We start from the raw sequence: 21,736 nt of genomic DNA on the forward strand, positions 1-21,736 counted from the left end.
AGGAAAATATTATTACATTTTCTTTCCTGGATCTTCATTTAATGAGGTTAAATATTTAACAGTTACTTGAACTTTAATTAGAGAGAATCAGCTTAAAATGAAATGTAGTAGGAACCTCTTTTAAGTTAAACAAATTAAATGATTCACTTCAAACGTTTCCATTTCATATGAAAGATTCTTCAAGCAGAATTGCCAAAAATGGAATTGTTATGGAGAAAGGTCTGCAGGATTATTTTAGGAAAAAACCCTCAAACACAGCTTCTTAAAAACTGGTCATTTATTACAGAAGATCTTTCTTATTTGCACTGAACAACTTTGCCAGGATACAGAGCAAACATACCTCTAGGATCTGGCTGTGACCAGAGGTTTTCTTCCCTATCCACTAAAGCATCCATGTCTCGATCACATACCAAGAAGCCTTTTAAATGGAGGAGATGATGGCACGCACAGGGTCATGCTGCTCGCCCTATTTTGGGTTGGGAGGGAAATTTCCCTCTGGGTTTTGGTTAATGTGTTTTCACCTCCTCCTACTTGGTGGACATATTCAGCCCATTGAAAAATCTGCACTTAAATTATTTCCTTTGCCTTGCACAAGGCTTGGGCACTAATGACACATCGGGTTTTTTTCTTCTCTGCAGCTGGCAAATAGTTTAGTTTCTTTAGGACTCAGATGCTTTGCTCCAATTAAAGCCCTTTGGCTCAGCATAAGGCTGCTCACATGAATTGCAATGGTCTGTGTTACACACAGGATAAACACTAAGCACAATCAATCCTGCAGAAATATGGTCTACATGGATTTGCCTTCATTCCTAAAGGACTAACACACTCATGATCTTGTAAACAAATTTCTAAGCTTAAGCAGGAAAGGGAAATAACAGGGGCTGCTGCTGTGAGCGTGTCTATAAAGCCACTCTCCAGCATCCCTGATCTCACATGCCTGTGCTCACCGCTGGAGGCTGGATAGCTGGACTGGGGCTGTACTCAGCCTGTTCAGGTACAGAGCAGGTTTTGAGCTGCACAAAGATATGCCAAGATTAGCATTTCTGCACACACACATACAGAAATCTGAACACCCAGAAAAAACAGCTGATAAAAATGAGGTGCCTACCATTTAGGAGAGGGGGAGTAAGGGGGTAGGAAAAGAAACTGCCAATTCCTGGAGTTAAGTACATAAATCCCCTCTTGACTGCTTATGGATTTGTGCCCAGCAGACTGAAGCAGTGCCGATGGCCTTCTAGGCTGCACTGAAGAAAAGGCTGGGAATTGTCAGCAGGGATGAAAATGGCAAAAGTGGTGATGGCTACAAGAATCAGACAGATAGGAGTTCACAGGAGTTCAAGAATAGCTCCATAATCATGATGATGAAGTAGCCCTTGTTAAGGCCAAAATTCCTTTTCTCTATAAGGGAACATAAGGCATGAGATAGGTCTTATCGCAGTGCAGCACTAATGGACTGCTGCATACAGGACCTCATGCAATTTTTATTCAGTCTCGTTTTAAATATCCCTGATACCAGAGTTTTTCCCCTTCCCCCATGAGGCTGCATTATTCTGCCATCAGATTGCAAATGTAAAGGTAATAGCATTTAATAATTGCTCTGAGACTAAGACAGTTCTCTCTTTGACTGCAGGAATATTAACCCAAACTTAGCTGAATCAGCTCCCTTAAAGGCACTAGTACCTACCAAAGAACAGTCCTGCTTTTCTACATGAGGTTCTTAAAAAAACATTTTTATGGCAGGTCAGGTGGCTCTGAATTTACAAGCACTTACTTTTAATGACCATCCTCAGTGGGAGTAGACATGTGCAGGAGGAAAAACAGAGGGAATGTTATATTACTGCAATCGTCCCTAAGGCTTACTATTTTATGGGGGATATTTTATGAACATATCTTGTGCTAAAGCTCATATGACTGCCATCTCTCCGCTTGACTTCTAAATTAACTAAGCCCCTTTCTTTGAAGATTAAAACTGATTCCTTAAATAGAATGATAAAGTGTTTGTCAAAGCCATGACAAACTGACTGCTATATCATAATGCTTCACATCAAGAACCATTAGAAATAATAATTCTGAGAACATTAGCTGCAATTATTAACATATTGCAAATATGCAAAGAAAAGTGGAATAGACTTTACATCATTTTAACTTTTCATTTAGCTCCAAAAATAAAGCCAGTAGAGAGGCTGATGAGCTCTATGACCTTCTTAGTAGCAGCGTGGCTGGGAAGCATGGATTCCACGTTAAAAACTTTGCTGGCAACTCCAGCAGAGATTGTAAGAGCAAAAATGACAGAGAAACTAATTTTTCTTGCCCTTTTTTCATCTCTAGAAGAAAGTTGAAATGGGACTTACATGATGTTAAAGCAGAAATTGAAAGAACTTTAGACTTAGGGATAAAATGAGCTTTGTAAGAGGTCAGGCCAATTTGCAAAGCAAAGGTACTTCACAGAGAGAGTGACCATGGAAAACAGAAAAGGAGAGTGACAGTTAAGACCAAACCTGGTTTGGCCCCACTGCAAAATTAATTGTTCACATATGTTTTCAGCAGTGTTACACATTCTGCCTTTGTCCCTGTGGTCAACAGGACAAGGCTATGAAGATAGATGCTGTCAGGTGTGAAAGCAGAAACAAAACTGAAGGACTTCAAAGCACTCAAGCCAGAAATAACACAATTTCTATACCCCAGTCCAGAAAGAACTGGCACAGAAAATACTAAGCCTGACAGGAAGGATATTCAACAAGCATCTAAGTGCAGGACAACAAACTGGAAGAAAACCAGTTTATGAAATAGGTTATATGATGAGTGTGTCTGCTATAGCCTGAACACAGACTAATGAGCTCCAAAAAGCAGAGCTGAAGTGCTCCCTTTCTGCAGCCCACCCCTCTTGATAAATAGACTTTCATTCCTCTGCACTGTTCACAGTTAGTGAAACCCTCTACTTTGTTCTACTCAAAATGATTTCGTATACAGCCCCCAGCTGACAGACTGGGCCTGGCCAAACGCATGAATTTATTTGGCCCATCTATAGAACCAAGTGGTTGCTTTTGAAATAGGTTTCTCCCCTTTACTTAACTTCTGGCTCCGAACTCACACCTCTGAGAAGTGCAGGTTGTTCGCACTTCCCATTTTTCTGTGAACTCTGAATCCAAATTTCTTCATTTCAAAGGTCACATTTTCAAGTGAAATGGTATGTGGTTCTGCACCTCACTTGTGAACATTACCAAAACTTGAAAAACAGAAAAAGACACAAAAACAGGTAGTCCTAGAAATGCTCTGAATCAGTTCTTGGCTCCCTAATCTCTGTCCTTTCATCTCTACACTCCAAATGATGATAAACACAACAAACTTCTTCAGAAGCTACTGTCAAACAGCTGCCTAATCAGATGCAGACAGACTGAATCCAAGCCTAACCAGCCTTAATTGCAATTGCCCACTGTTGGTGGCCGGAGCTGCTCAGCCTCTCTGAAAACCAGACCCAAACCAGCTGACCTGCATCCTTTTGTCATTAAAGCTTACTGTCCGCTTTAGGAACCTTTGGAAATCTGCTAGTGCCACAACTCCACCTCTGATGTCCACCTGTGCAACACTGCCACAAACATCAGAGGAAATGTTTCTGTGAATAAAGGGTAATTGGTATCTTTATTTCTGTAGGCTTAATTTAGTCCCACTCAGAAACTGTCTGACACTTTCTAGTAGTGTCTCGATCCAAACCACCTTTTCCTATATAACTATGATTTACCCTAGAAAAGGGTATTGAATGGTGGAAAAATTATCAGTGGAAGACTTCCAAGCAAATATTAAACCCTACCTAAGCTTCACAAAAGCATCTGCAGATCAGCTGTTGCATCGCACTGACTCATATCTCTCTTTTAAAGAATTTAATGAAGGATGAGTGCAAGCTCTGATCAACTAGAATAAAAGTTAGGTTTGCAGATGAGGATACAAAACTGTATGAAGTCGCTGGCAATTTGAGCAATGTCCAGTGTTTTATATGGCTTTCACTCATTTATATGAGATCACATGGAACAGGCAAATCCTCTTTTCAGAAGTACCAAAGCAATTATATAGCATAACTGCAGGGTAGGATTCCTCCCCTTGCTGTTTGTGAGCTATATAAACCAAATTGGCTATATAAAACCCAGACTAGACTAACAATTTCCTCCCAGATCTATAGCAATACATGGAGATTACAGCAGAAAGGATTGCTCGAGGGTTTCTCCCTGCTTGATTATGAGTTCAGGGGATTCTGCATACTACAACAGCGGTGAAAAAATAGTGGGTCAAATTCTTGTCCATTGGGTACCCCTGTCCAGCTCTGCTGACGTCAGTGTTGCTATTACCAGATTTAGTAGTTGATTGCTGGAAAAGAGGATAATGGTGACCTTGAGTTAAATGAAACTAGACGGAGGGTGAACCCTCGGTGCTTCATTCATGGACTCAAATCCACTTCTCTTTGATGGGGCTGCACTATTGACTGAGGAAAACTTGCCCTACTGAGTTTTATTTTGATTTTTTAATAATTTCTGATGTTTAAGCTGTAGAGTTGGCACAGAACCAGCTATAGTGTCTGTTCCTCTGATGCACCTGTTCCCCAATTTTGAGTTTCAAATAACAAGAAAATCTATTGTAAGGGCAACTTGGAGACATAAAGGGAGGAAGTGAGCTGTATTTGTGATTCAACATGCAGAGAATTGTTTGATTTAGGACAGGGTGAATAGGACAAAGAGTTATATTTTATGGTTGAATGACCAGGCTTGTAGATGAGTGTTGTTTCATTAGAAAGTAAACACCAAGCAATCAAATATCATGTGCAGAGCTCTGAGCAGCACCGCAAGGAATTAGGCAGTGCCTACCTGAAAGAAGAGCTTGTCCTTTATTGCACTGGCCATATCCAGGATGCATTTTTATAACTTTGTCTCACATTTTTAACACCTGCACGCAGTCATATTTCCTACACCTGTATAATCCCTATTTGATTTTATTTCGGTCTTTACTTTGTAACTAACATCAACATCATACACAATTTCATTACAAATTAAATGCTTTGTTAGTTGTACTCAGACTCATGACAGAAGCATGGTCAGACTGAAATCAGTGTTGCAGATCTTCAGGGTTTCCTCTTTCTGTTCCTAAACTTCCTAATGTTAAACCTTTCCAGCAGCTGACAAAATAAAAGGAAATCTGCCAGGCATCTACAACCAGGCTCAGTAATCACGTTAGCCACTCTGCTCACATTTGATTATAAGGACTATAAGGTACCTATTTCTGAAGTAAACCTTCCCCAAAGCATGTTATCAGTAGAATAAGCTCAGTCATACTAGCCAGTGCAAAATAAATATGATAGCCGTATGGCAGCCTTACCATCCAACAGCAGGACTTTCCACAGCTGAGTAGATCTCATGACACAACTAATGCCTTTTTTTCTGGAAGCCAGACAGCATTAGGCTGTGTCAAGTCTGGCTGTAAGACCTCAAAAATTACCGTCTTCTGGACAGCACTACTAAAACCTCAGTAGGAGTGCTGGGTTCAGTGCGGGCACTGCCTCTTATCAATGAAATGGCAAGTGCTCAGAGGGGAACAAGAACAACCACCGGGCTGGAAAGCACCAACTAGGGAACAAACTTGATGAGGGAATTGGAGCTGTGCAGAGACATGATAATAGTCTTCAAATATGGAGAAGATAACTGCAAAGGAGGGAAAATTAAACTGTCCTCTATCTACTGTGAAGAGCTCATGCAGCACTATGTTTTAAAATTGAAGTGAGGAAATGTGAAGCGAAATATCAAGAAAAATAATCAAACTGTTGAAAAGGATGCCCAGTAAGAGTGTGGGATTTCCATCCTTTGAGGTTTTTAAACAAGGGCTAGACAAATATCTGTTAGAAATGTTGCGGGTATAGTTGGTTCCTGTACAAGGGGGCAGATCGATGCCTCGCAGTTCTGTGCAGCCTAGATTGGAAACTTCATAAAATCTTTACATGTGTCTCACATTATTCTTATATTCTTTATTCCCTATAAATTCTCCCAATATAGATTTTTTTTTATGTTTTTGTTTCTATATAAGTAAAGGATTTTGTGATGCTCCTCTAGACTGAAAAACCCTGGATAAAATAAATAAAATGTTTTCAGGAAAATGAGGAAATCCACAAGCTCCTTATAGAGCCTATTCCTTGCATCTAAGCTTCTTCTTAATTTAGGTCTTTGCAACAAATTATAATGATTGTTTTTAATCCTGCCCTTTGCAGTCATGAAGAATGATTTATCATTTTCTGTCCTCACAAACCTTCATGTATTTGAAGACTTTTGTTTCCCATCAGTCTTCTCCCTTCTAGACTGAACAAAACCAATACTTCAACGCTTCTTCACAGTATTGGAACTCTCCTAATTTGTAATTTTCTCCACTGGACTATCTCCAGTTCATCCACATTGTGCTAAAGGATTATTATCCCAAACTGGACATGGTTTTCCAGCTACAACCAACTACATTATTAATAATGCTGAGCAGGGTAAAAGAAGCAAGAGAATCGTTTGTCATCTAGAACAGCCCTGCAATTTTGGAAGGTATCAACATTTGCCTCTTTATTGTTTACAACAAACCTCTTTCAGTTTACAGTCAACTAAAATCCCCAAATTGTTTTTTTTTTTAAAGTAGTTTTGTTTTGCTGATGAAAACTGAGACATGAGTATTATTTCCAGAAGTCTAAAATCCATCAATATTTATAAAAGCAATCTGAAATCTATACTGGGAAAAGCGAAGTATTTCTTAGTGGTGTATAAATATTGTTACAGCTATAAATAAACCTGTACTCTCAAATGCTTTCAAGTACATTTATTTTTTAAGATTTTGCAATTAAAAACTGGACCAGAGAGACAACAGGGAAGACAAGGCTGGTGTACGGAGACTTGGGGGAACGCTGCTCCTTTGTATACATCACGAGCAGTACAAAAATCTGCATTTCCAGAGAGATACAGTCACTGGTCCTGACTGACCGCTTTTGTTTAGGAAACAAGAAAACATGCTGTAAAAAGCAATAAAAATAGAAAGCAGCTGTGCTGCTCTTCTGCTATCCTCAGGCTCTTTTCATACTCTGTATACAGCCACAAAGCTGATCCTGTCCAGACTTCTCTGCCTGCCCAGGATGAGCAAAGCAGCCCTCCACCCACTCCATGCCTGTCCAACAACCTGGGCTTCCAGGGCCAGGGCTCCAGCAGAGGTGGCCAGCTCAGAGCAGGGCTCTTTGTCCTCCCATGCCATTTGCATCTGGTCTTTCTCTGCTGCAAATTTACTGTTTTTTTAGGGGCAGCCACTGACCCAGCAGCCCAACTCAGCACAGTCCCCAGGACCGGCTTTCTCAGGGCAGTGGCTCCAGCAGCTGATGGGGTCAGGGTCTCCTGCTTGCTGCCTCCCTGGAGGCTCTGCACGATAAGAAAGGCCAGTGCTAAGCAATGGGAGGGGAAAAAGGAAGGATTGGGAATGGTCCAGAAAGCAGACCGGTGCATGGGGGAGATGAAGGGGCTGTTGGGCAGGATGGGTTGAACTGGCACAGTTGCAATTCCAGCTGACTCGGGCCTCAGTTAGCTAGGCTAGGACTAGGAAAATAACTCCAGTTTTCCAGGACATTTTAGATTACTTCTGCATGGACACATGTAGGATATTTTGTCTTATTTATATGAGTGTGCAAGTGCTTGAATAAACTCCTGTGTGCCCAGGGGAACAACTTAGCTTAGGAGCATTGTGGAAAGTCAGTTGGACCCAGCAGAGGTTAAGTTACAAACTACATGGAGAGAAGCAGGGACCAAAGACCTCCCTGTGCCGCCGGCTGGGCTGCCCTCCCACACAAACCCCACCGGAGGCACTGCCAATGTGCCCAGACATGGCAGCGTGTTGAAATGCCATGACAAAAGAGAAGAGAGGCAAAAAAAGGAGTATATGGCTACCTTTGATACTAATCCATTTCATCCAGGACTACTGCTAATATATCCTAAGAATAGAGACAGCTACCAGAGCCAGCATTCAAAGGAAATAAAAATGGCCAGAATAATTCTGTTTTCTATTAAACATAACAGATCCCTTCCAAAAATACAATTCAGGGAACTTTAATATTCTCTTTTGGGGAATTTTAAGTAGTACCACCAGAAAACTCTCTTTTTTTCTGGAAATATGGTTGTCTTCATAATGCAAAATGCTCCAAGTTTGTGACAAAAAACTGTGTCCTTTATAACCATCCATATCACTCCCTACACACAAATGTATTCATTTCTACATATCAACATAATCTAACTCACATCACTGCAACATTACCTGGCTCCTGCCTGAGGACTAGCTCACAATTACCCTTACAGACACCTGTTTTAAAATTATAGGGCCAAGGAGCTCCAGGTTTTAAAGAGAATGGCAATGTTGCACTGCACATGTTCATAGTTTCCAAGAAAAAAGCTACATATAATTATATGCAAGAGGTCTGGGGGAAAGGTGGATGATGTGGAACAAAGAGCACATTTTCGGGAGCTTTGAAAGCTGGTGCGGCTTACCAAGATCAATGACATGTCATCCCAGAGGAGCACTGAAAAAAGCCTTTGTAGTTCTGCTCCCCTTCTGTCTGTATATTTTGTATTTCTAAGCAGGCAGTTTGCAGTGTGCATGTGTGTGCAGCCAGCATCCACTGTGCATGCATTTAAGCACATGCAGCATCCACGTAAGACAGTGTTAGAGATTACAGACAAATAAAGTACTGTGCAAAGCTCGGTGGTACAAAGGAATGCATAGTTAAATTAGAAATTAACACAGAGAAAAAGAGTTGAGACAGGAGATGGAGAAATTGTTCCTATGATCTAATCAATATAATGTCCATCTAGCAGGTATTAAAATGGTCTCTAGGCCACAGAGAGCAGCATGCTTTCATTTTGACTAACGCATATCAAACATAATGCAGTGGGGAAATACTGTAAATAACAGATTTTAAAAAACAGTCCCCAAGAACAACAAAAAATCTAGCTGAAAATAATACATCTGAATCAGGTTTAAATTGGTTTTCAAGAAATAGCCTGATGCATGCAACATCAGCCTCTCAAAAAAGAGCTTAATACAAGAGGCAGTACAGAAGCAGATTGACTGGAAACAATTTTCTGAGCTGCTGAATTTATAAAAAGGTAAATACCATTACAGAGAAAGGTTCAAGAAAAGGAGGAGGGAAAAAAAAAAAAAAAGAGAAGCTTCTCCTCCTACAAGTGAGGGGCAGTGAAGTTTTTAGGGCTCAGCTTGATATTTCAATAAATAATTATGTTTTTCCAACTGAACAACCAGTTAGACACGGCAAACTGTAATTAACACCAAGAAGCATAATACCATTTGGCATGCTTACACCTTGTTTCTGAACAGGAGGCTGCAAGAACCCCTTAAAAGCTATTCAAAGAAACTTATAATTATAATTATGTGCTAGTGTGATTAGGCTCTTCTAATAATGTCATGCTTATTGAGCGCACCCTATTGAAAAGCCCACATAAAAAATGCACAGTTACACTGATCTGTACGCTTATGTCAGAAGCCTTCATTTGGAGATCTGAGAAATGAAAGACACATTACTATGGAGATTAAGAAATTTGGTTTAGCACTGTAAAATAATATTATGATTGAATAATATTAGCACCGACTATTAATAAACGTGCCAGCATTTCCCATTAGAAGACACCATATGCGGTTGCTTATAGCTATGTCAAAATTTTTAAGCTGTGGGAGTGAATCTCACGTTAAAAAGTTCTTTGAATATTTTAAGGCTTTGGTGACCTGGAGCAGAACTTTGAATATGGGCAACAAAGTGGGCAACAAATCCACACTTCTGACTGTGCATGAAGGGTCAAAACAGCATTAATAATGTCACAGAGCAATCTGATTACGCATGCAATTATAGAGTTGCTAAATATTTTTATTATTATTACAAATAGCCATTATAATAGAAACTCTCTTCTCTTTACCTTTATTGCAGGAAACAAAGATATCATCTACAACTTTGTGTAAAATAAGCCATAAAAGTGCTCTCAGTCCAATTCGTAACTAGCTCTTGTTCATTTTAATTTAGAAAGATCAAAAGGTATAAGCAAGAAATGAAGATGCCTCCTACCTTAGGCCAATTAATCCACATACTTGAGAATATATTCTCGAGTGTTAAACACAGTGGTGTGATTCCTGAGGACCCATGAGTATACATGGGCATGTAGCTTATAGAAGATGAACAGCATCTGGCTGTTACAATGCAAGCAAGAAACCTCTGCAGGTGCTGAAGTCTGTAATGATCTAGTACAAATGGATGTCAGCTGCTGTTTGAGTGCTGGGGTTACTGACCAATTTTTGTAGATAATCAGGTCTTCTCACACAGCCTGGATGAGTTTTCAGAACGCGAGACAAGTCAGACAAAAGAGCTTTCTTTGTGCCATTCAGCCTCCCTTCCCCTCTCAAACAACCTTGTGACTCATCTCACAATCACTCACCTCCAGATGTACCAATTGTTATTATTTCTGGAGTCAAAGCAGAATTTACCACTCGCATTTGGAAAACACCCTCAGGGCTGCAAAAATCTTCAGACAAAGCAGGGAGGGATATACAATGCTGTATTAAGAAGAAAGAAATTAATGTCCATAAAGCAAGGCATTACCATTCTCTTCATCTCCTTGGAGACCTGGTGAGCTCCAAGGTGGTTATAAAAGGGCCGGTCAACACCCCAGTGTGGTGGGTTATGGCTGATGGAATTAGCGCGCTGACGGTTCATCTTGGCGATTGTGGCTTTCTCGTCTTTCTGAAATACAAACAAGAGAGAAATGCAGAACAAATTTAGAAACATTCACACGGCAGTCATTCTCCACGCATCTCTCACTTCTGATCTCTCACTCCAGAAGTTGGCTTTGCACCTTGAACTTTATGAAGTGGCTGCTGATCAGGAGCGGTCCCAGTCCACCATTTCTTTTTCTCATTTTTTGGAACACTTGCCCCTAAGTCGTGCCCATTTTACTCCTTTGCTTGTTTGAATAACCACCATAACTTGTGTAAACATAGTGAGCATTTCAAAATGGAGACATCTATTATCTTTTTTAGTAAACTTTATCAAACTGAACAATGCAGATGAGAAAGTGCAGTTCCAAGCTGAGATACTACATAGAGGGTCCTCAAAACAAAATAAAAAAAAAAAGACTGGTACATCTACAAGAGAAATGACAGACAGAGTGATCTGGTTGAAGAACACAGGAGCTGTGAAGCTCCCTGAAGCTGTGGAAATAAAGGACACCTTTCTCTGTAGGTACAAGCAAATCATCTTCCACACTTGCAAGAGCATCTTCTCAGACGTGCTAAGGAAAGCATGTAAATCTTGCAAACACTTAACTGTGTATCTGTTAAGGGTAATGGTATTGCAGAGTGTGACAAAATGGTCTACTTTACCCTAAAGCTAGCTGCAAACATCATCACTGACATTAATTTTCCCAAAGTTTGTCCAAAGCCTTTGGTTTTGGTATTAGAAATGGTTTTGAATTTTGGTTGTAATTGGATCTTACTGCAAAGTTTGCACAGGATCTGTTGGAAAGGTTTCATTCAAGCTCAATGCCAGTTACAAAAGCACAGAAGTGCAGCATGTAACTAGGCTAAACAACAGGCTGGTTAGTTCCTTATTCTGAATATATTCTCTAGCTAGAAAGACAGGCAGGTTTCCATGTGAAATGTGTTCTGTAGAAAGACAGGAGTTTATTGCACCAGATCAAAGCCTTTAATCTTCTCCTACCAAGGATTGCACTGGAGACTTGCTCAGTGAGGACTGTGCGATTTACCTGTACTGACTCAGAAAGCAGAGGGCTGGTAATTACTATGCCCTTGCTTAAAAGAGACAAGTTCTGGAGAGCTTGAAAATTTGTGCAGTAGGGATAGCTACAACTTGGCTGTTTATTACTTCAGAGATTAAACCTTTTCAGGAGAATGTTTCCATGAGGTTACCAAAATAATTAGACATAATAGTTTATATTGGATTTCAGAAAGTGTTCAGACAACTGAATAATTTAAAAAGAAAGCATGAGTTGTTGTAAACTCTAGAATTTTGGTTCAAGTATGTATGACAATACAGGTAGATCGACATTGGTTTTGCCTGGAGTCTGCTTTCCCTACCTATTTATTTTGATTCTCAACTATTCACTGTAACTTGTACCTGTCAGGAGTTTGCAAAATACCTGGCGTTATTTCCATGGTAACCAGAGAGTTAAATGTCAAGTGTTACGCTGCCTTAAATTATTTTTTGTAAAGAAATTTTTAAAAGCTTGCTAAAATTCAGTGCTGAGGAAGGCTGTCTGATTGACAAGCATGGGAAATCATCACCTCTTTTCTTGCAAAGAGACAGTGGCGATGACAACATTTCCCATGAGATCACAACCTCACCACGCATGCACTAAATGTTCCTGGGACTGTAGTGCTGCAGCCTTCATGGCCACTAGCTGGGACATGGTCCCACTTGCGACAGGAGCCCTGTGCTGGACACCTGACTAGCCTCCTGACAGTAAGTAGCAGTGGTCACCGCAGCCCCGGGCTGCCAGCAAAGATCTTTTTCCACCCAGACAGGATGACAAGTGTAGGATCTCAAGGAAAGTCAGTGGGAGCAAACTTAAGGGAGCTGTCAGCTCCCTGGGATGTTTGCTGGGAAGAACTGTGCATGATCCCACCTTGCACGCCCCCAGGACAGCAAGTGCCTCCCACATCACCTCTTCCCCTCATCGAACCCACCACTGCTTCACCTGCAAGAGCTGAAAATTCCATCACTTGGCACCAGCTGAATTTCACATGGGTAATCATGACAGAGCCACTGGATAACCTCCAGGAGAGCTATGTTTTAAATGTTTCTAAAAATACACTAATGTGATGCAATGCTGATGTCCAGATTTGAGTTGGTTTGAGGTTTTGTTTTTTAAAAGTTACGTCTTTTTATGGTCTCTGCCATCGTTTGTAGCACTTTCTTGTGTTTTTTTCAGTTATGCAATCTTTTTCATGGTCTATGATGTGATGCCAGAAAACTGGTAGGAAATACAGTTTCATTATCTCCAAGCAAATATATATTGTTTTCAATAATATAAGTGGCACTGTCAATCCATTTTATTACAACTTAGTGAAGGGTTTTCAACAAAAAGCAATCAAAAAACCCTAGATGTTGAAACTAATCTGGGGACCTGCAAAAGCAAAGCTATTTGGTTATATTGCAAATGCCTTTACATCAACAGGTGATAAAAGATATATACAGCAGGTTTCCCCCCATGAGTCAGTAAATTTGATTTGAATTTGAGAAAAGCCCTAATGCCAAAAATCCAAGCAGACGTACGCCAGTGAGTGATCCTTCTACCTGCTGCTAGTCCTGGTGACTCTGAGGCATCACTTGATTAATTTGAAGGGAATAAAAGACCTCATACAGGTTTATTGACACATCTGGATTGAGGTAAGGGCAACACAAATGGGTAAATATACACTTCTGAGATTGTTTCTAACCATGAGGCCAGGCATCATAAATTTTCCACGGCTACATGAACTCTGGCAGTATTTTCCCCCAACCCCTGTAGGTTTCCACTGGGTTGTGAACTATGTTTCAGCAATATTTCCAATCAGATTAAAACACATACATACAAGCAAAGTGGATTTTTGGTTTCCCACATTACACAGTGTGCTCCTATGTTATCTTGAACAATAGGACTTTGTTGTTAACATCAATACTTATTCAAAAACATTTTTTTAAAAACTGATATTTTAAGAAGTTGAGCAAATTTATTTTCTGAAAAATCACTTGTTCAGTGGATGGTGATAATAACAAACTCTAAAAATGAAGAATTAGAAGGATCACTGCTCCTCTGTGGAAATTTATGAGGATCTCACCCCTGTTTCTTCCTGGCTAAGTGACAGCATAAGGACAACATGCACACAGGGCTACCTAAGGCTTAAGAAGACTGGAAAGAAGAATAAAGAAAAGGAAGAGATGATACCTTTCAGTCCTACTCATTAGGTAGGCAGGTACTATCAACAACAGGAGCAGGTGCAAAAGTTTCTGACAGCAATGAGTTTTTCAGAACTAAAGTGGCTAAACTCCAGAAAGCTGTTGTGGGAACTTTTCAAATCTGGACTCGCAAAGAGACTGTAAATCTTATTCCCAGAGGTTTTATTGTGTTCCCACCACCAGTTCCCACACACTGAGCTACAGTAATGCTATAGGCAAAACTGCAGAAAAGCTGGGATTTTCTTATACTTATCAACTGCATCAAGAATGCCTGTTACTTCTTTAGTGTGTGATAGAATTTTCCAACATATTGATCACTATCAGTGCAACAAAGCAGTGAAATCTGAGCACGTATCAGCCATTTCAGATTCAGCTACTTATTATTCTTTAAATTGTCTTGAAGTCCTATTGATATGTGAATGACAATTCTTGCAGTGCTACATGTTCCAAACCATTGCCTTCATAAATCTATATGAATGGAACCCTGCTGAGCTGTGACTAAATTTGTTAAATTGAGGAATCATCATATTAGATTGACTGTGTTTTAGGAGAGTCACATGCACAATATTTAAAGGACTATTTTGTTTCTTCAGCTGGATGGAGTCCCAGGACACTATTTAGAAAAGAAGGAGAATTGTTTTTCTAGCAGTTATGGCCAAAGTTTTGTTAGGCTGTTTTAAGGCCACCATCAACAAGCCTTTCTGAAACTGTTGTGTACCTGCTATTGTTAAAAGAAACACCCATGTTTACTGCAATTGAAAGACATTATAAAAAAAAATATTTTTCAGTTTGCCAACTTTGTGCACTCAGCACAGTGCGTTTAGTCAGCAGTGTTGCTCATCTGTTGACAGTCACATTTTGTTTCCACTTGTCTTCAAAGCAAAGCATTTCCCAAGACTTTTGACTATGCTGAGGATAGTAAAACTAGCTGCAAACCTAATGTGCTGTTAAAATTCTATTCACCTTAAGGTCTGTTTCCCACTCCTCCAAACACATACTTTTCCACCCTTCTCAGAGTAAAGCTTTTATCAATGATTAGAAGTAATGAGAAGAGTAGTTTGATGGTTCTGCAAATTAGTGCAGCACCTGATCTCAAACCAGAGCAGAAAGATGCCAGCAACCACCCAGTGACGCGCTCCTGTACAAACTCCAGAAACATGGGCAGCACAAGAACTGGGACTACTGGATACTACAACAATAATCACACTGAATACTGTAAGAATAGCAGAGATGTGATAGGATAGCAGTAATGACTGGGACAGAGGTTTTGAATAAAATGCAGAGGGACAGATACAAAAGTTGTGGAGGTGGAAGTAGAGGTATGTGTTAGGAACGCTACAGTCTGCAGAGTAAACTTAAAAAAAAAATAACAAGAATAAAAGAAAACCACTCGGTAGAAGGATAAAGACATTGTACTGAGTAATGCTGGGTAGTTCACTACAATGCCTTGGAGTTAAGTTTGGGAATCAGTAAAGACCTGGATAATAGTATTAGTAATTCTAGCTGATAATTTGCTGTTTATCTGGAAACACAGACTTTCAGATAAAGAATGAAGGTGCAAAGCCAGTAATGGATGAAAGGCAAAGATCTCTTTGGAGAATTCACGTATTTCATGCTAAAGTATTAAGTCCATTAGAAACATATATCCAAATGAATGAGAAAAATACTGAATAAGGACAAGTCACCCTGTGTAAATCACCCCATATCACATGAGGATAGCAGAAACTTAAAAATCTACATTACTCTAGAACTGAAAGAACAGATTATTTCTCTTCAGATCATCACCACTGTCACAGTAGAGGCAAAAGGGAAGAGGGGTCACAAACGTAGGGTTATAAACAGCAAACATGACTAAGCTGGAAGCAAAACTTAAGTGTGATGTGCTGAAGTCAGAAGGACAACCTCCATTCCAGATCTGTGCAAAACTGCCAACTGCAATTTCAGTGCTGGTAACAGATACTTTTAAAAACTATTTAGTCAGGGATCATGACACAGAAGTTGTAGACCAGGAAATGCTGGGCTTGGATTAACAGCCTTGAGAGCGTCCAAGTTTTTCTGAACAGAAAAAATACAGTAGCTCTCACTGGCCTTGTTTTTTCCATAGAGCATTTGACAGAGTGCTGTGCCGGAGACTAATGGCTAAGACAGACAGGGAATACGAAGCTGAACAAAGAGCTGGTTTCCAGTGAAATGGCAAGAGATGGTTTTGAATGAGGAAGTATTACACTGGATGAAAGTTACTAGTAGAGTTACTCAATGATTAGTCTTGGGACAGATTTTGTTTAATTTTTTTCTTATCACATCTGGCACCAAATGTAGCAATGACAGACTTTGCTAATGACAGAAACAGAGGTAGTATTTGATAGATAAGAAAAAAAGAAGTATTAGCACCCAACATTTGAGGACTGACAAAATAGAAGTGTGACTTGAGACATTCAACTGTACAAAATGCATGACTTAGCGATTACAGTCAGAAACTTCATTATCAGGAATCATAGAATAAGTATCAGACACCACGATAATGTAACTATGCAAAAGGTGAAGGTTTCCTTTGATGATCACAAAAATTAAGAGCTTGCTGTGAGAGTTTGTGCTTGTCTCTTCTTCATGTGAGAAGACATTAGAAGAATTTGTCTTTGGAGAAAAAAAGCTGAGAGGGAGATGGAGGATACAATTACTATCTGAGGGCCGACACCGGACAACCAGAGCAAGCAGACACCAGAGCAACCAGGTTTTAGAGCAGCCCAATGTTAGCACTAACGGGAGCAAACAAACCACAGCAAAGATTCAACAGACCTTTATGGCGGACCCTGCTAATTTTATGACAAGAATTACTTTTTATATATATATACACACACACTTATATATATGTGTGAGTGTATATATATAGGTTCACATTACAATAAAATGCATAGCACCCTTTGTATCTCACACAGTTAAGACTTTTATATTTTAATTATCAAAACCCTAGCTTAAGGAATTGAAAGCAAACACAAGGAAAACAACTTTGGAACTTTGGATCTATGCTTTCAAAAAAACCCAGGAAAACTTTTATCTAGGGGAACATAACACTGCAATAATGAAGTCTGCACTGCTCTGGGGTATCTGAGTGCTGCCTCCTTCACAGGCAAGTGCTCACCCACAAGAGCAGCAGCATCACAGAACCGGGCAAACAGAAAGGTGAAAGTGGATCTAGAAGGTCCGCTAAAGGTAAGGAGAGAGAAACCTAAACAGACTGGATTTTAAAACTTTGCAGTTTATTCTCTTTGAATAGAAAGCAACTTTTCTGTGTACCAAATAGAAAACAAGGACTACATTTTCAGCTCTAGGGATGTTATTTAAAGACTGAGTAATCAGAATCTAGCTTCCCCCCCCGCCCCCCTAAAACTCAATTAAATATATTCCAGTTAACAGCATCCATAAGAAGGAAAAAACTCTATTTTCAAAGAAGGAGCTAGTCTGAGTTCCTGAAACAAAAATATTATATAAATGTTCTTCCCATTTACTTTGTGCCAAAGAAATGGCATTAACACAATGAAAAAGTCAAATAAACAAAAAAAGACAGGAAATTCAAAGTTATGGCTCCCTATGGCAACAGTAAGCAGAAAGGGTATGGAACAGATGCCATTACATTGTATACATTCATTGTAACTCCTGGTATTGTGGGGTTTCAATGGCCGTGGGATGCATGGACTAAGTATTCAGGTAATTCAAGTCTGCCTGTGTGAGCTGAGGAATAGCTCAGGCAAACAGTTACTTGGGTCAACTATGCATCTGCTCTCAGGTCAATGCAAATCCTGTGCCTTGTGTGTGAGGATAGCAGGAACCCAGACACGACCCACAGGAACCCATTACTAAGTTAAGTGAACATTTTATGGCCATTACTGAAACAGACTGAACTGAAAACCTGGCTAAATACATCACAAGAAGTCATTAAAATCAAGCAGAAATGGAAGGAAAAAGTGAAGTGCTAGAACTTTGCCTAGCATCTGGCAATGTATTCAAGACTGACTGAGCTGACTATGGGAGAAAGCTTTTCTCACTTCTGATCTTCATAATATGTGAAAATGAGTTTTTAAAGAGGGAGAGAACTTTAAACTATACACAAAGGGACAGAAAATAGCTATGGGAGCAAGAAAGTTGCAGCAGTATGGGCAAACCAGGAGCCCCTCAAACTCTAAATACTAATATCCATGACCTTAGATAGCAGTCCTTTATGTTTCAATTTAGCACAAAGATTTCATAGGCCATGCACATGTCCCATTCTTAGCTACTCTAGGATGCAGCACACTAAGAGCAGCATTATAGTAGCACCTAGAGACTTCAGCTACAGGCTACACTGTGTAACAGAGCTGCAATAAATACATATAAGGCAGGGAAAGAATGAGGGGAGAGACAGCCATTTTATTTTACCATGGAAAATCGAGACACAAAGATGCAAGTTCCTCAAAATCTAAGTCTGGAATGGAATCCACATCTCTCCTGAGTCTCTGTCCAGTCTCCTAGCCAAAAGACAGCCCTGTGTTCAAAAATGAAGTCAAGTCCCAAGTGCTCTGTGTCTCTGTTTTTGAGTTTTTTTGTCTACACTGTCAAGGAGCAGAATCCTGATCTTTGGGCTTCCTCTTCTCTCCAGAGAAACTTTCAGTTCTCCACAAGAACATGCAGACAACTTGGTGGGTGCACGGTTTAAGAAGTCAATACACTTCTTCCACCCCAGGAGATGGGGTCTGACTATAAGGGTATTTTGGTTTATGTTCTTAAATCTACCCAGCAAAGAAGAAGTGGTTTAGGTATAAACATCAGCTGGCCAACTGACAGGCAGTGATACTCAGGAAACAATAATCTTGCACTGCAAGCTCTAATCCTCTTTTGAAGATTGACGATTGTTAATGACATTTATCTTATGAGCAGATAGAAACCAAAACATCAGCTTCTCTCTTCAGCAGATGATAAGGGATTTTCTTGGAGATTTTTTACACAATATCCATTAAGGAGATTTGAGGCTTCCATTCTCTCAGGAAATGAGGCAATGGTAGCAAAGTATTGCTGTATAGGTGTTACGGTTATTCAAATCAACCATGCTATTGGAACATGTCACAAACTAATTCATTTAATCTCATGGTAGTCATATTTACAGTTGTGGGAAGGTTTAATTGGTCTTAGATTCAGAAATACTTGAAATAATTTTCAATTCAGGACAATCTTTATATGCTTGCCTGTAGTATGAATAACAAAGCAGTTTTTATAGCGCAGAAATTACTTAGAGAAATATTATTGGCTAGGCTCAACTAGATGATCAAAAAGGTCCTTTTCTAGTATTACAGTCTACCATTATTTAAAATAATACAAACTAGTGATAACATCAGCCTATCTTCTGTTATTGGCAGAGTCACAAAAAGAAGATATACTGGCTGAAGTCCAGTTGAGTTTGACTTGACTCAAGTTCAAGTCAGTAATGCCCTGATAGCCTTATTTTGTGCAGCTTGACCCATGTCATAGCAGGAGGGCCAGATTTTCCCATCTTCAGAAGCAGAGGCTGAAAAGTAGTAAGAACTGCGCTAATCTTTATGTTCATGGCAATATGGTGAGCAGGTGGACAAGAACTCCTCTCTAATTTGACAGAGAAGAGACCTTTGTGGTTTTAATCTATTGTTTTAAGCACTTGTACAAGTATCAAATTTAATTGAAAAAATACATATCTATATTAACAACATTCTTCAAAATTATTTTGAAAACAACTCAGGACAGTTTCTTTGATCGACCTAGAAAGTACTTGGTGCAGAAACCTTATGCAGAAGGTGGCTACACTCCTTTCTAAGCATGCAAAAGTTCAGGAAGAGGAGAGAGAAACAGGAATTTTTGTCACTGAAGATCAGGTAGTCACTCATCTATAAAGGCTGCTGTTCACTCTACTTTGATGTGTTGGAGACCATCTAGTTATTAAAAGTATCTAAACCTGCATTAGTTTGTTTGGTCTTACCCGTTTCTGGCTGCACCGCACAATCAAGAAGGTCTCAATACTGTGCTCTTTCAGATAAGCGTTGCGTTCCCCTCCAAAGCCCAGCTCCACCTCATAGTCCCCATTGAGATAGTTCAGGGTTGCTTTTGTTATGTGGATGCGCCTTGAATGAGACAAAAGACAAGCCAGTTTTGTAGGCTCTGAAAAGCTATCATCTAAAAAGCCAGTTCCTGTCAGTGACAGGTTCCATGTACTGGAACAAACAAGCAACAAAACCCAATTTATTTAGCCATGCCACTGTTCTTACAGATATAGTATGAGTGTTTCATCTATTTTAAAGGAAGTAGGCCAGAAGGCATCTTCTTAAAGAAAGAGGTGTTCACATTAAGCATCTTACACATCCATTTATAAGCACCTCCTTAGTTATAAAGCACTCATTCTTTTATTCACTTTGCTCTAACACACAGCAGATGATATATTTTTTTGGCAAACATAGGCCCTTCACAAGGACATGTCTACTCAGCGGGCACATGTAATATATACTGTAGCATGTATCTTTTTTGTTGTATCACATTAATCACTGTGGTACAAAAGTGCCTTTCTTATGCTTTCTTCCAGAGCAGAGAAAACGTGGAAAGACACACAGAAAAATTATCTCATGGAGTCAACTTGGCAGCAACTGAGTCTTCCATTGGTCCATACAGCAGTGAAACTGAACCAATTCTGTTCTCTCATAGGAATGTTTCAAAACAAAAGACTGGTCTGAAACAACGCTTCATACAATATCTATCAATAGCTGTGATGTTCTCCAGCAAATAATGTTAACATACAGTCACATCTCTTTGTAACCATGACCAGCTCTGCTAGTGTTCACACAGACCTGCTCGTTACTGTTGTATGTATCAGTTTTGCTTCACAGAGAAGGAATTCAGTTCTTACCACAGAAGGATATGCCCATTTTGAGGATTTTGTAGACTTTCTGTAACCAAAGACATGTAGACACAGAACAGAATAACCTTGTAGACATTTGTACATGCTTAAAACGCTACACCCACAGTTCATTTTATAGCAGACTCTCTGAACCTCTATCCCCCATTTCCACACCTTACTGTGACACGTCAGACACAAAACAGCACACAGATCAATGCAACAGCTTTGATGAAGCAACTTACCCAGCTTTTCCCCCTGCTTCCATGTGGTTGGCTAACGTAACATCATTGGACCACACGTCAAACTGCCACTTCCTAAGGCCCAAGACCCCGCAGTGAACTCTCCCGCTGTGGATTCCAACCCTCATGTTGACATTTACTCCTGTCACCTCCCGGACTAGTCTGAAAAGAGATATGGGAAAAAAAGACATCACTAAGAACTGCTTGTTGTAGTTGGTGGCACAAACTTGCAGCCAGAACACAAATTCCATAATGACCCATAAATTATTCACACATACACATGATGCTGGTCATCCACATCAAGAGGACAACAAACAAAACCAGCCCAGCTGTACTGCTCTGGGATGGCCTGGCTGGCCAAGCAGAGTACTAATTAGAAAGGGGAGCCCTTGGAGTAAATCCACGTACTCTGAACTCATGGTCAAGCTGAGAACTCATAAAAAAAAAATCTTTGGGGCAGTAAAAGGAATAAAGTGCTGGTCTCTGATTTCCATACCAAAGCTGGACATAACCTGCCAGCACCCAGCCTCATTAAGAGTAATAGCATGTTGCAGAGAGAAGAAGGAAATTATTTCAGAGATCTTAATTTGTCTGTATTGCACCAAG

General features: G+C 39.9%; 1 protein-coding gene across 1 annotated transcript in view; it reads right to left on the minus strand.

The window, feature by feature from the left end:
* Nucleotides 1-21,736, minus strand: part of ADCY5 (adenylate cyclase 5) — a 224,107-nt gene that overhangs the window by 35,453 nt on the left and 166,918 nt on the right. Inside the window, exons 6-8 of the mRNA XM_074873615.1 lie at nucleotides 21,134-21,292; nucleotides 19,983-20,124; nucleotides 10,649-10,789 (exon numbers count right to left, since the gene is read on the minus strand). Coding sequence (XP_074729716.1) covers nucleotides 10,649-10,789; nucleotides 19,983-20,124; nucleotides 21,134-21,292 — 442 coding nt within the window. The remainder of the gene's footprint in view (nucleotides 1-10,648; nucleotides 10,790-19,982; nucleotides 20,125-21,133; nucleotides 21,293-21,736) is intronic.

Source organism: Strix uralensis, chromosome 6 (genome assembly GCF_047716275.1).
Source record: "Strix uralensis isolate ZFMK-TIS-50842 chromosome 6, bStrUra1, whole genome shotgun sequence".
NCBI classification, from domain to species: domain Eukaryota; kingdom Metazoa; phylum Chordata; class Aves; order Strigiformes; family Strigidae; genus Strix; species Strix uralensis.